Below are 14,557 nucleotides of genomic sequence, written 5' to 3' on the forward strand. Positions count from 1 at the left end.
ACTCAAGAGACTTATATCTAGAATAAATAAAATAACCCTCATAGCTCAAAAATAAAAACAAATACGGGACTGGGGAGATAGCTCAGTTGGTAAAGTGCTTACCTTACAAGCACGGGGCCCTGGGTTCGATCCCCAGCACCGCAAAACAAACAAACAACAAACAAATACGAATATCGAAGGAAAATTCCTCAACAAAATACTAGTAAACCAAATCAAGCAGTGTATTAAAAGAATTAAATACCATGCCAAGTAGGATTTATTGAGTATTTGCAAGAGTAATTCAACATACAATAAGCGATCAGTATTAATATACCACTTAATAGAATGAAGGGGGGAAAATCATCTCAATTGATGGCAAAAAAGCATTGACAATGTCACATGCCTTTTAAAAACACTTAACAAGCCAGAATATAAAGAAAGCTTTCTCAGCTTGATAAGAAACATTTATAAAAAACTCAGAGTTAGATCATATTCAGTGGAGAAATATTGAAGCATACTCCTGAGATCAAGAACAGGACCAGGATGCCTGTTTTTACCATGTTCTGGTTTGGATCTGAAGTGCTCAGTCTGTTGCAAAGATTTGGTCCCCAGTGCAGCAAGGTTTAGAGGTAGGTGGCACTTTTGGGAAGTGGCACTTTTGGATCAATAGGTGCTCTGACCTCATTAGTGGATTAACCCATTGCTAGCTGAATGGACTCCTGGGAGGTGGTAGATACTGTAGGCGGGTAGGGCATGAGGAAGTGTGGGGAGTGAGGGGGGCGCGGGGGCGGGTAGCCCTTGGGGACTACATCTTATTCCAGCCCTTCCTCCCTGCCCCTTCCCTCTGCTTCCTGGCTGCCAAGAGCTAAGCAGCTTTCCTCACCATGCCCTTCCACTGTGATGTTCTGCCTCATCTCAGGCCCAGAGCAACGGAGCCAGCCAACAATGGACTGCAGCCTCTGAACCATGAACCAAGATAAACCTTTCCTACTCCAAGTTGTTTGTATCATATTTTGATCACAGCAACAAAAAGCTGACTAATACATACCACTTCTGTTCAGTGTTATACTGGAATTTCTAGTCAGAATAATTAGGAAAGTAAAAGAAATAAAAGGTGTACATTAGGAGAAGAAGTAAAACATCTCTGTTCAAAGATGACATTTTCTTTTATAGAGAAAATCCCAAAGAATCTACAATTAGATGCTAAGTGAAATCAGCAAATATGCAGGATATAATATCAGCACATGAAAGTCAGCTATATATCTATAAACAAGTTATGAATATTCTGAAAAGGAGATTAAGAAAAAATTCAGATTAAGAAAAAATTCTGCCTAGAATCCAAAATAAGATACCTAGGAATAAAAGTAACCAAGGTCTGAGTGATTTGTACACTGAAAACTAAAAATAAAAAAAGACATCTCTTCATGGACTAGAAACCTTAATATTCTCCAAATTAATACAGATTTGCTGCAATTTATTTTAAAATCCCAGCCAATTTTTTTTTCAGAAATGAACAAGTTGATCATAAAATCAATACGGAATTGTGAGTAGCCTCAAAAACCAAAACAATATTGAAGAACAAAATTGGAGAATCCACATTTCCTGATTTCAATTCTACTACAAAGATACATGGGTCAAAATAGTGTGGTTTTAGCATAAGGATAGGTATATCAACCAATGGAATAGAATTGAGACTCCAGATATAAATTCATATATTTATGCACAATTGAAAAAAATTTTTGTTTGTGGGGATTGTACCTAAGATCTTGAGCATGCTAAGCAAGTGTTCTACTGCTGAGCTGCACTCTGAGCTTTTTGCCAATTGTTAAATTGCTTTTGTTGTTCTTAATAAATTATAGATTTTTTTATACATTTGGATATTAGTCCCTTATCATGTCAGGATATGCAAATATGTATGTATGCAAATAATTTCCCCCACTATGTAGGTTTTCTTTTTTACTGTCTTGATATTGTCTTTGATGCACAGAAGTTTTAAATTTTAAGTGCAGTTCATTTACTTACTTATTTTTGTGGTACTAGAGATTGAACCCAGGGATGACCTACCATTGGGTTATAACCCCAGCCAGCCCTTTTAAAATTTTTATTGAGATAGGGTCTTGCTAAATTGCCAAGGCTGGCCTAACTATCCACCTTTCTCAGCCTTCCAAGTATCTGGAACCACAAGTGTGAGTCACTGCGCCTGGCCAGTTTATCTATTTTTTCAGTCAGTTGCGGGTTTTGTGCCATAATTAAGAGGCTATTACCAAATTCAAGATCATGAAGATTTCCCCCTAAGTTTTCTTCCTTCTCAGCATTTTATGATGTTATAACTCTTGTGTTCAGGTCTTTGATCCATTTTGACCTGTTTTATATATGGTATGTGGTAAGAGTTCAACTTCATTCCTTTACACGTAAATATCCATTTTTTCTGCAACTTGTGTTGAAACACTGTCTTTTTTCAACTGAATAGTCTTGACACCATGGAGAAATCAGTTGACCACACATGTGAGGGTTTATTTTGGGTCTCTCTGTTATATTGCATTCATCTTTAAATTTATTTTTGGTTTTTAAGTTGGCTTGGTTTCTCCTTTGAGTGGTTTTTCTCTAAGGTAGTTCCTCCCTTTGCTGACCTCCATTGATGTTTTTCATTTGCTCCTCATGCAATATTTTGTTGAGAACATTCTGTAGTGCAGGCTTTCTATTTGTAAATTCTTTTAACTTTTGTTCATCATGGAAGGATTTTATTTCATCTTCAAATCTGAAGGTTAGTTTTGCTGGGTATAGGATTCTTGGTTGGCAACCATGTTCTTTCAGAGCTTGAAATATGTTGGTCCCGGCCCTTCTAGCTTTTAGAGTCTGGGTTGAGAAGTCTGCTGCTATCGGTATTGGTCTCCCCCTATATGTAATCTGATGCTTTTCTCTCGCGGCCTTCAAAATCCTATCTTTATTTTGAATGTTAGGCATTTTCATTATAATGTGCCTTGGTGTGGATCTGTTGTGATTCTGTGCACTGGGTGTTCTGTAAGCCTCTTGTATTTGATTTTCCATTTCATTCTTCAGGTTTGGGAAATTTTCTGATATTATTTCATTGAATAGGTTGTTCATTCCTTTGGTTTGTATCTCTGTGCCTTCCTCAATCCCAATAATTCTTAAATGTGGTCTTTTCACGATGTCCCATAGTTCTTGGAGATTCTGTTCATGATTTCTTACCATCTTCTCTGTTTGGGCAACTTTATTTTCAAGATTAAATATTTTGTCTTCATTGTCTGAGGTTCTGTCTTCCAAGTGGTCTAGTCTGTTGGTGATGCTTTCCATTGAGTTTTTTATTTGGTTTATTGTCTCCTTCATTTCAAGGATTTCTGTTTGGTTTTTTTGAGAATCTCTATCTCTTTGTTGAAATGATCTTTTGCTTCCTGCAGGTGCTCTTTCAGCTTATTGGTATTATCATCCATTGCCTGCATTTGCTCTCTTATCTCATCCTTTGCTTCGCGAATCATCTTAATCATGTATACTCTGAAGTCCTTTTCTGACATTTCTTCTAACTTACTGTCATTGGATTCTATTACTATAGAATCTAGATTTGTTTGGATCATTTTCTTCCCTTGTTTTTTCATGTTGTTCATGTATCTTCCCCTCTGGCGCTGCAGATCTGGGGTATTGCAGATTTCCCCCTATAGGCTTATAGTGGCCCTATAGGTGTCCAAAACCCTTTCTTTAAGGGGAGATCAATATTAGCAGTACCCAAATCAGACACTATGCAATCCTAGACCAAAGAGCCCCTATGGGGACAATAACATCATGTAAATAAGGGAGAAAGCGACTCTGAGGAAACAGATAAACAGAAGGAAAAGAAAGCAAGAAACGTAAAGAAATGAAAACTTAAATTTTTTTTTTAAAAAGGAGAAAAAAGAAAATCTACTGTATAATGGTCATATACTAATGAAACCTCCCAGTGTTCAGTAGCCTGATGTATGAGAGGTACCTGACAATGAGCTTCAAGCCTCCAGCAGGCGTCTCAGGATGGGATTTGCCCCACCCGAAGATCGGAGCTACGGCTTCCAGGATTATCCAAGATGGCTGCTCTGGCTTCCAAATGTGTTGGCAAATGGGGAGCTGCAGCTCAGGGGTGGACGTGGTCAGCTGGAGGTCCTGGAGACAGGATGCAGTTGGTCCGGCAGTGGTCCTGGAGGTCGGGTGTGTGTGGTGTGGTTGTGGGATCCAGAAGGCCGGGTGCAATCAGTTGGTCTGGGTTCCCGGTGATAGGGCACAGTCAGTTAGTCTGGGGGTCCTGGCGGCAGGGAGCAGTCAGTTGATGTGAGGGGCCCAGAGGCAGGGAGTGATTGGTCGGGCTGAGGGGTCCTGGAGAAGGGACTCAGTCAGTCCAGCCAGGGGTCCTATAGGGCCTGGCTGTTGTCTCAAAATGGCGGCAGCCACGTGTAATCAAACCTGCAGGTACTGTGACAGTGAACTTCCAGGCAGCAGCAGGCAGCTGGTTCTCCCCTGGCGGTCCACGGTCAGTCTGCTGGCAGCGAGAAACAGATATCCTCTGCTTGAATCCGGCGTTGCGGAGCAACAAGGAATGCAGCCTCCCTCTAGACCGCCATCTTGGATCCTCATCTTTAAATTTATAGTTTGAAAAATATTGGTATTAGTTCATCTTTAAATGTTTGGTAGAATTCACCAGTGAAGCCATCTGGTCCTGGGCTTTTCTTTGTTGGAACAAAGCCTGAGAGAGATTTGGGACACTATTATGCATACCAAAATACACATTATAGGAATTTCAAAAGGAGAAAAGAGGTAAAAATTTTTTTCGAAGATATAGTGGCTGAAAACTTTACAAATTTGATCTAACACATGAATTACAAACTCCAGAAGCTCAATGAACACCAAGCAGGGTAAACACAGAGATTCACACCAAGAAGCATTACAGTCAAATTGTTGAAGTCCAAGGACAAAGATGATTTTGAAATCAGCAAGAGGGAACAGATGTGTTACAAACAAGTGATCCTCAGTAAAATTAACCACTGACTTTACAACAGAAACCAGGGAGTCTGAAAGCAACAGTCTGACATATTTTAGATCTTAAGCCAACAAAAACAAACAAAAACAAAAAAATCCTGTCAATCAAGGATTCTATATCTGACAAAACTATCCCTCAAGAATGAAGAAGGACTGGAGCTGTGACTCAGTGGCAGAGCGCTTGCCTATCATGTGTGAGGCACCGTGTTCAATCCTTAGCACCACATATAAAAATAAACAAAGGTGTGCTGTCCATCTATAACTCAAAAAAAATTTTTTTAAAGAATGAGGGAGAAAGTAAGACATTTCCAGATAAATAAGCTGAGGTAGTTCATTATCAGAAAACTTTTCCTATAAGAAATGGGCAAGGGAATTCTAAAGGGTGAAATGAAAAGATACTAGCAACAGTAACTTGAAACCATAAAAAGAAAGAAATATTACTGGTAAAGGTAACAAAAGGCAGTACCGTACTATTGGTTCGTAACTCTTATCTTTCCTTCCTTTAGGATTTAAAAGACAAGTGCACAAGTATATAGATAAATCTATGTTAATGGTCCACATAATGTATAAAGATCTGTCATAACAATAATATAGAGGGAGAAGGACCGTTGTACGAGTAGAGGGTGTACTACTAACCTGAAGTTACAACTTGGTTGTTACACATTTAAAATGTTAATTTCACATAGTGTTGACTTTTAAACTACAAGTGTCAGTTTCCTATTGCTGCAGTAACAATCTATTACATACTTAATGACTTAAAACAATACCCATTTATATCTTATATCCAAAGTCTGAAATGCATTCGACTGGGCTAAAATCAAAGTGTCTCTGCCTTTCTGGTCTCTGCTTTCATCATATCTCCTCTCTCTGTGACATTTCTGCCTCCTTACTGTTAGGACCCTTGTGATTACTTTGGGTCTGCTCAGATAATTAGAATAATCTCATCTCAGAATCCTTAAGTCAGTCACGTCTGCTGAGTCCCATTTGCTATGTAAAGTAGCATGTTCACAGATTTCAAGAAATGAGATCTGGACATCACTGAGAAACCTTTATTCTGCCTTTTATACCATGTAAAACATTGAGAATTTTTTTAAATAAGAAAGGAATTTATAAGGGCAGTTTCTAAAAGTTGAAAGCCCTCCAAATATTTTCAAATTGGGGTCTTATTTTCACAAAGAAAATTATTTCAAATGCCTTTAAAACAATACTTTGATTATGTGTCCCTTGTGAGAGGTACTTTAAGAACAAAAGGAACTATAAAATAAATTGTTATATTTAGTAGTCTTATTGTTATTAGCACTAGTAATTGGTATTGCTATTTTGAAACTAACACAGATATAACAGAGTTTAAAGCCAAAATTTTAAAAGTCAATATTTTTAGTTTAAAAAGAAAAGATACAAGTGTAACAACAGAGAAGTTAAGGCAAATCCTATAATTTTAAATTAGAATTATCTTATAATATCATAGTTCTTCTTTTTAAAACTCGATTTCCTTACCAGGTATAGTGCAAAGACAGAAACAATGACAGCCTAGTGGCAGTGAACACACTTAGTACCTGGATTGTGGCCTTGGAGTATTACTGGGAGGAATCAGAACTCCTTGGGAGAAAAATAGCTGATTCGAGATCTAGGGTAGCAAATATATAATACAAGCTTTGGTTATTTTGTATGTAGCAAGGAAGCTCTCTTAGACTAATGGGATAATCTCCAAAGAACAAAAGAACCAACTCGAGATGAATCCACACACCTAACACAGGATATTTTGAATATCCAAAAGAGAATTACAGTCTGGGGCTATAGCTTGGTGGTAGAGTGCTTGTCTAGCATGTGCAAGGCACTGGGTTCTGTCCCCAACACAGAAAAAAAAAAAAAAAAAAAACAACAACAAGAAAAAATAGCAATGATTTTAATGGATTGAGATAAAATATTAATATGTAAAAATTCATCATTTATAATAATACAAAAATATCTCATTGGTCTTCCCTGTAGATATCCAGGACACCTATCCTTCATGATACTGTACCCTCACAAAGACAAAAGGAAGACTCCTTGATCCTGGTTACTGCCTCCAGATCATTTATCTTCCCTTCTTGCTTAAAAACTCAGCCCCTGAGTTTTGTGTCAACAGATAAAACCAAGTGCTGCTTTTCATTGAATCATGTATTGCTTCTGGTTACTTCTCTTCGTGTGTTGAAGAATTTTTGCCCCTGGTTCCATTACCTATTTCTGTGACTGTTCTTGGGGATCCAATTCCTTTGCCCTCTCAGATCCTGACTATTCATTCCAATGGTCTTTTCTTCCAGTCTGCAATAGTGATCCTGCACTTGCCATGGTCATCCCCTAAATCTGAGTCTTACCAACCATGGAACCTTCAGAATCTCAGCTCCAGCATCCCATTCTTGAATTCCATTCTGCTCCTGTACATTCCACTCCATTCCTCATGTACCACTCCCTCAATAATTCTTTAACTTCCGTCAAGACCTTTAATCCATTGGCCCATCCATACTGTCATCATCAACCACTCCCATCACATGCCCCACTGGTTTCTTAACCTAGCTGGAGTTCCAAGTTCTATTATATAATTCCTTTAATTTATACCCATAACCTGTCAATTGCACTGTTATTATATAACCTGAATCCTAGGGAACCCAGCTTCCTGCCTGCTCTGCCCATCCGTGCATCTGAGCAGCAGAAGTTGGCTGAAAAAAACTCACTGTGACTGGTTCATTTGGGACCCCAGTTCTGAAAAGATGGCCCTACGCCTTGCCATCCACCTACATTCTCTCACCAGTTTTTCCCACATATCTTTGATGTGATTATTTCAAACCTCCCACTCCTCAAGTGGACAGTAGCCTTTCTCACTGAGGTCAAAAGCTCTCGCTCTGACCTTAGAGTGCTGTTCTGATCTCTCTGTGGATCTGACCTTAAGTTACTAGATTGTGTGTATCCATCTGCCCTTCTGTGAAATTGTAAAATAATAATACATACTTCATAATTTAGTAATGAGGATTAAATGGAATTTTGCACATAAAATGCTGAGAATAGTATTGGGTACATAATAAGAGTGTACTAAATGTTAGCAATTATAAACTTTTATAAAGGAGGAAACGGGGGTCTAGAGTTATGGCTCAGTGGTACAGTACTTACCTGGCATGTATGAGGCCCTGGGTTTGATACTCAGCACAACATATAAATAAAGAAAATAAAAAAGATCCCTTGACAACCAAAAAAGGAAATATTAAAAAAAAAAAAAAAGAAACTGGGAATCTGGAAAGTTTCAGAACACCAGCCAATAGTTCATGTAGCCCAGTTCAGTCAAGGACTTTCTTAAGCCTTATCTGCATCCTTTTCTTTTACATGAAATATAATCTTTATGTTTTCTTTCTTTCCTTTCTTCTTTCTTTTTTTTTAGATGTTGATAGACCTGTATTTTATTCATTTATCTATATGTGGTGCTGAGAATCAAATCCAGTGCTTCACACATGATAGGCAAGTGTTCTACCACTGAGCCACAACCCCAGCCCCATCCTTTCTTCTTTCTTTACTTTTCCTTTTTTTCCAGTTTTGGAGATTAAATTTAGGGGTACTCTAGCACTAGCTACATCCCTAACCTTTTAATTTTTAAAAATTTGAAACAGTCTTGCTGAATTACCCAGACTGGCTTCAAGCTTACAATTCTGCCTCAGCCTTCCGAGTATCTGGGATTACAAGCATAACCTACCATACCCTAAAATCCTTATATTTTCAATTCTTATTCTTTTAACTTCCTAGAAGTCAAACATCTGTATTTAACTTGAGTTTGGTCCCAGATGTCAGCCAGATTGGCCTCGTATCCAAATTTTGAGCCACTATGTCTGCAGACTGAAAATTCTTGAATTCTTTACCATAACTTACTAGTTCCAAGACATTGGGCCAATTTATTTAGTGTGACTAAGCTTCAGTTTTCTCCTCTCAAAAACAGGGAAGTCATGAAGATTAAATAACATGATGTCTATATATAAAGTACTTGGCGTCGTGCCAGGTAAGAGATAATAGTTGTCATTCAAAACACCACTCATCTTTGAAGAAAAGGGTTTTTGTTGAAGGATAAATTAATACCGTTGTAAAAAGAGGAAGTTTTAGACAGATATTTGTGCCTTTATATAGGGATCATTTCACTTTTTAAGTGCTACAAATATTCGTCTTAATCCAGTGAGTATACAACTGTAAAAGGTCTCTATCAGAATTTCTTGAGAGATTGATTCTTCTCTGAAATGCTGAGACACACACAGAGACACTTGCCTTCTTGTGGCAAGGAAAAGAGGTTTATGTCATAGGTCTCTGTGCGTTACTGATGAGATTCTTCATGTCTTGCACCTGAATTTGCAGCGCACGTTGGAACTGCCTCAGGAGGCATCATCTTCTTCTTCACCTACCTCCCGTACCTGTACCTCACTTTCAGCTACTACCAGAGGAGCTACTTTGAAAAGATAACATCTTGTCTCTTCTCAAATGTTGCCATGGCAATGGGAGCCCGATTCATCTCCATATTTGAGGCAAAAGGTGAGATTTATCTTTCCCAAACTCTCTGTAGGGTGCCTGGATGCTTTGCCCCAGGCAAGGCTGACCTTCATTTACAAATAAATATAACTGACACATTTCATTCAGTGTTCTCAGCACTTACATTATACTTAGACCCAGGGTAGATACTTTGTGAGACTTTAAGGAAATACACAATATGGTTCACACCTTACAACTTACAATATAACTAGAAAGCTGTTTGTGATGACACATGTCTGTAATCCCAGCTACTTGGGAGGCTGAGGCAGGAGGATCCCAAGTTCAAGACCAACCTGAGCAACATAATGAGGCTGTCTCAAAATAAAAAGTAAAAAGGACCAGGGATGTAGCTTAGTGGTAGAGCACCCCTGGGTTCAATCCCGAGTAACAAAAGAAAAAAAATGACCAATATAGTTGAAGAGAAAAACTAAAGCATATTAAAGAATTAGGAAATTAGAACTGAATGTGGGGGTGTGCACTTGTAGCCCAGCTACTCGAGAGACTGAGGAAGGAGAATCACTAGAGTCCAGGAGTTTGAGGCTGGCCTGAGCAACATAGGAAGACTCTGACCCAAGGAAAAAAAAGAATAGATACAAAATATAGAGATTTATGATTAGAAGCTTGGATAATACTTTAAAATTTTACAGATCTATATCTTATATATATTCATATTGCCTTTAGTATGTCTTCTTTTACAGGTTGATCTAGGAGACTGTATTAGTCGGTTTCATGTTACTATAATGAAATTCCTGAAATAATTTACTTATGGAGAGAAAATGTTTATTTTGCTCACAATTTGGAGGTCCTATTTGAAGAATAGGTGGCCTCATTGCTTTCGGCCTTTGGGAGGTTGGCACATCATGATATGAGTATGTAAAACAAACTTCCTCCATTATGAGAAAAGGAGTAAAGAAAAAAGGAAAAGATTTGGGACACATAATCCCCTCTGAGGTCACCCCCACCCCCAGTTAGCTAAAGATCTCCCACTAAGCCTCAGATGCTGAAAATTATACCATCTCCTAGTATACCACACTGGGAATAAGCCTTTAACATGTTCTTTAATCAGATTTCCATTACTATAACAAAATAACAGGTAATCAAATTAAAAAGAGAGAAGGTTTATTTTGGTTTTTGAGATTTCAATCTATTGAAAAAAATGAAAAACTGACACTAAAATTAAGATACCACAAGGAGAAGGAAAAGATAAACTAGAGTGAGGAGAAGTACATGTAACACATTTAACTGGCAAAGGCTTATATCTAGAATATTAGAAGAACTCATAAAAATCAGTTTAAAATATTATCTTATAGTTCAAAAAGTTAGATGGGAAAACTTTTTAAATTAAAATTTAAAAATTAGAAGAAAATACTTGATGAGCTCCTTTATGAGAAAGGATACCCAGCTGGGTACAGTGGCATATGCTGTAATCCCAGCTACTGGGAAGTTGAGGCAGGAGGGTGTTTGAGCAAGTTTGCAAATTTGAGGCCAACCTGGTCAATTCAGCAAGACACTGTCTCAAAAAAGAAATAAAAAGGACTAAGGATGTAGCTTAGTGGTGGAGTGCCCTTAGGATCATTTCCCAGTACCAGAAAGAAAACAAAATACAGCCAAATGGTGAATAAACATACAAGGTAAGAGAAAATGAAGCTACATCTTTAAAGTATTAAAAGAAAAACCCTTGTAAGGGACAGTAAAAAGGCAGTTCTAAGGGGAAAGTATATAGCAGTGAGTGCCTACATAAGAAAACCAGAAAGATCCCAAATAAACAACCTAATGAAGCATCTCAAGACCCTTGAGAAACAAGAACAAACTAATTCCAAAACCAGTAGGAGAAAGAAAATAATTAAGATCAGAGTTTGAGTATAAAAAAAAAATACAAAGGATCAAAAAATAGTTAGTTCTTTGAAATGATAAGCAAGATTGAAAAGCCCTTAGTCAAACTAACCAAAAGAAAAGGAGAGAAAACCCAAATTAATAAAATGATAGGTAATCCCAGCAGCTTGGGAGGCTGAGGCAGGAGGATCTCAAGTTCACAGCCAGCCTCAGCAACTTAGTGAGGCCCTAAGAAACTCAGTAAGACCCTGTCTATAAATAAAATATGAAAAAGGGCTGGGGAGGGGATCCAAGATGGCGGACTAGAGGAAGGCATTCCTTGTCCGTAACTCAAGTTTCAAGCAGAGGATATCTGTTTCTTGGTGAGGCAGTTTTTGCTGCTTATCGATCCCCTGCTGTTTACCCCATTTGTCTACTGCTATCACCTGCAGTCTGCCAGCAAATCCACTACTTTTTGAGTGCAGATTGCTCACTGTCAGGTGCCTATCATCCGCCATTTTCCTGCCTCTTGCCTGTCCATCACCTGCCTTTCACCTATCCCTCACCCATTGCCAGAGGTTCACCTCTAGATCGTCCGAAAGCAATCAGCAAACTGACCACAGACCACCAGTGGAGCGCCAGCTGCCTGCTGTTGCCTGGAAGTTCACTGTCACAGTACCTGCAGGTTTGGTTACATGTGGCTTGCTGCCATTTTGAGACAACAGCCAGGCCCTGTAGGACCCCGGCCGGACTCACTGTGCCTGTCTCCAGGATCCCTCAGCCCAACCGATCACTCCCTGCCTCTGGGGCTCTCACATCGACTGACTGCTCCTCACCACCAGGACCCCCAGACCGATTGATTGCACCCCGCCTCCAGAATCCCGCAGCCAGACCAACTGCACCCTGCCTCCAGGACCTCCAGCCCCAAGCTGCAGCTCCCCATTTGCCAACACATTTGGAAGCCAGAGTGGCCATCTTGGATAATCCTGGAAGCTGTATCTCCCATCTTTAGGTGGGGCAAATCCCATCCTGAGACGCCTGCTGGAGACTGGAAGCTCATTGTCAGGTACCTCTCATACATCAGGCTACTGAAGACTGGGAGGTTTGAATACTATTTGACTGTTATAGTGTAGATTTTCTTTTTTCTCCTTATTGAAAAATTTTAAGTTTTTATTTCTTTACTTTTCTCACTCTCTTTTCCTTTTGTTTACCTGTTCCCTCAGAATCTATTTCTCACTTTTCCCTTGCTAACAACAAATTTTTTTTATTATACTCTCTCTATTATCTAGAACTTCTATATATTCTTTTCTTATCCCATTAACAGCTACATCCTACACCCCTCCACATCCTCTTTGTCCTCCATTAGAAACTGCAGACCTTATTGCAAATCTGTTTATTCTACTGAAGATAATAACTGAACTCATTCTGTTTATTATGACAATATTGTTAATGTTCTCATAGGGGCTATTTGGTTTCAGGTTGCATACTGTCTGAACTGGGCACTGCTAATATTAATTTCCCCCTTAAAGAAAAGGTTTTGGAAACCTATAGGGGGGAAACTGCAGTACCCCAGACCTCCACTGCTACAGAGGAAGATACATGAACAACATGAAAAAATAAGGGAAGAAAATGATCTGAACAAATCTGGATTCTGTATTAATAGAATCCAGTGATAGTATGGTAGAAGAAATGTCAGAAAAGGACTTCAGATTATACATGATTAAGATGATTCATGAAACAAAGGATGAGATAAGAGAGCAAATGCAGGCAAAAGTAAACAGAATAAATAAACCCTTAGCCACACTAACAAAGAGAATGAGAGAGAAAACTCAAATTACTAAAATTCGTGATGAAAAAGGAAATATCACGACAGACACCACAGAAGTATATAACATAATGAGAAGCTACTTTGAAAATCTATATTCCAACAAAATAGAAAATACCAAAGACATCGACAGATTTCTGGGGACATATGCTCCTCCAAAACTCAACCAGGAGGACATACACAATTTAAACAGATAAATATCAAGCAATGAAATAGAAGAAGCCATCAAAAGCCTACCATCCAAGAAAAGCCCAGGACCAGATGGATTCTCAGCTGAGTTCTACAAGACCTTCAAAGAAGAACTCATTCCAATACTTCTCAAAGTATTCCAGGACATAGAAAAGGAGGGTACCCTACTGAACTCATTCTATGAAGCTAATATCACCCTCATACCCAAACCAGGAAAAGACACATCAAGAAAGGAAAATTTTAGAACAATATCCTTGATGAATATAGATGCAAAGATCCTTAACAAAATACTGGCAAACTGTATCCAAAACATATTAAGAAAATTGTGCACCACAATCAAGTGTGGTTCATCCCTGGAATGCAAGGATGGTTTAATGTCTGTAAATCAATAAACATAATCCATCATGTCAGTAGACTTAAGGATAAGAATCAATTGGTTATTTCAATTAACGCAGAAAAGCGTTCAACAAAATACACCACTCCTTCATGCTGAAAACACTAGAAAAAATAGGGATAGTAGAAACATACCTGATCATTGTAAAGGCTATTTATGCTAAGCCCATGGCCAACATCATTCTTAATGGAGAAAAACTGAAACCATTCCCTTTAAAAATGGGAACAAGACAGGGATGTCCTCTTTCACCATTTCTATTCAACATTGTCCTTGAAACTCAAGCCAGAGTAATTAGACAAACTAAAGAAATTAAAGGGAAATGAATAGGAAAAGAGGAACTTAAGCTGTCACTATTTGCGGATGACATGATTCTGTATTTAGAGGATCCAAAAAACTCCACCAGAAAACTTCTAGACTTCATAAATGAATTCAGCAAAATAGCAGGCTATAAAATCAGCACTCATAAATCTAAAACATTTTTATACGCAAGCGATAAAACATCTGAAAGGGAAATGAGGGAAACAACTCCGTTCACAATAGCCTCAAAAAAAAAAAAAAACAAAAAAACTTGGGAATCAATCTAACCAAAGAGGTAAAAGATCTCTACAATAAAAACTACAAAATATTGAAGAAAGAAATTGAGGAAGACCTTAGAAGATGGAAAGATCTCCCATGTTCTTGGATAGGCAGCATTAATATTATCAAAATGACCACACTTCCAAAGGCACTATACAGATTCAATGCAATTCCAATTAAAATCCCCATGATGTACCTTACAGAAATAGAGCAAGCAATCATGA

The 14,557-nt window shown here is 38.3% G+C and overlaps 1 protein-coding gene across 2 annotated transcripts in view; it reads left to right on the forward strand.

The window, feature by feature from the left end:
* LOC306649378 (ATP-binding cassette sub-family A member 17-like) overlaps nucleotides 1-14,557 on the forward strand; it is a 138,853-nt gene that overhangs the window by 39,305 nt on the left and 84,991 nt on the right. For both annotated transcript variants that reach the window (XM_079120289.1, XM_079120290.1), the window contains one exon: nucleotides 9,367-9,540. In XM_079120289.1, coding sequence (XP_078976415.1) covers nucleotides 9,367-9,540 — 174 coding nt within the window. The remainder of the gene's footprint in view (nucleotides 1-9,366; nucleotides 9,541-14,557) is intronic.

This window comes from Sciurus vulgaris, assembly GCF_902686455.1.
Source record: "Sciurus vulgaris genome assembly, chromosome: 18".
NCBI lineage: Eukaryota > Metazoa > Chordata > Mammalia > Rodentia > Sciuridae > Sciurus > Sciurus vulgaris.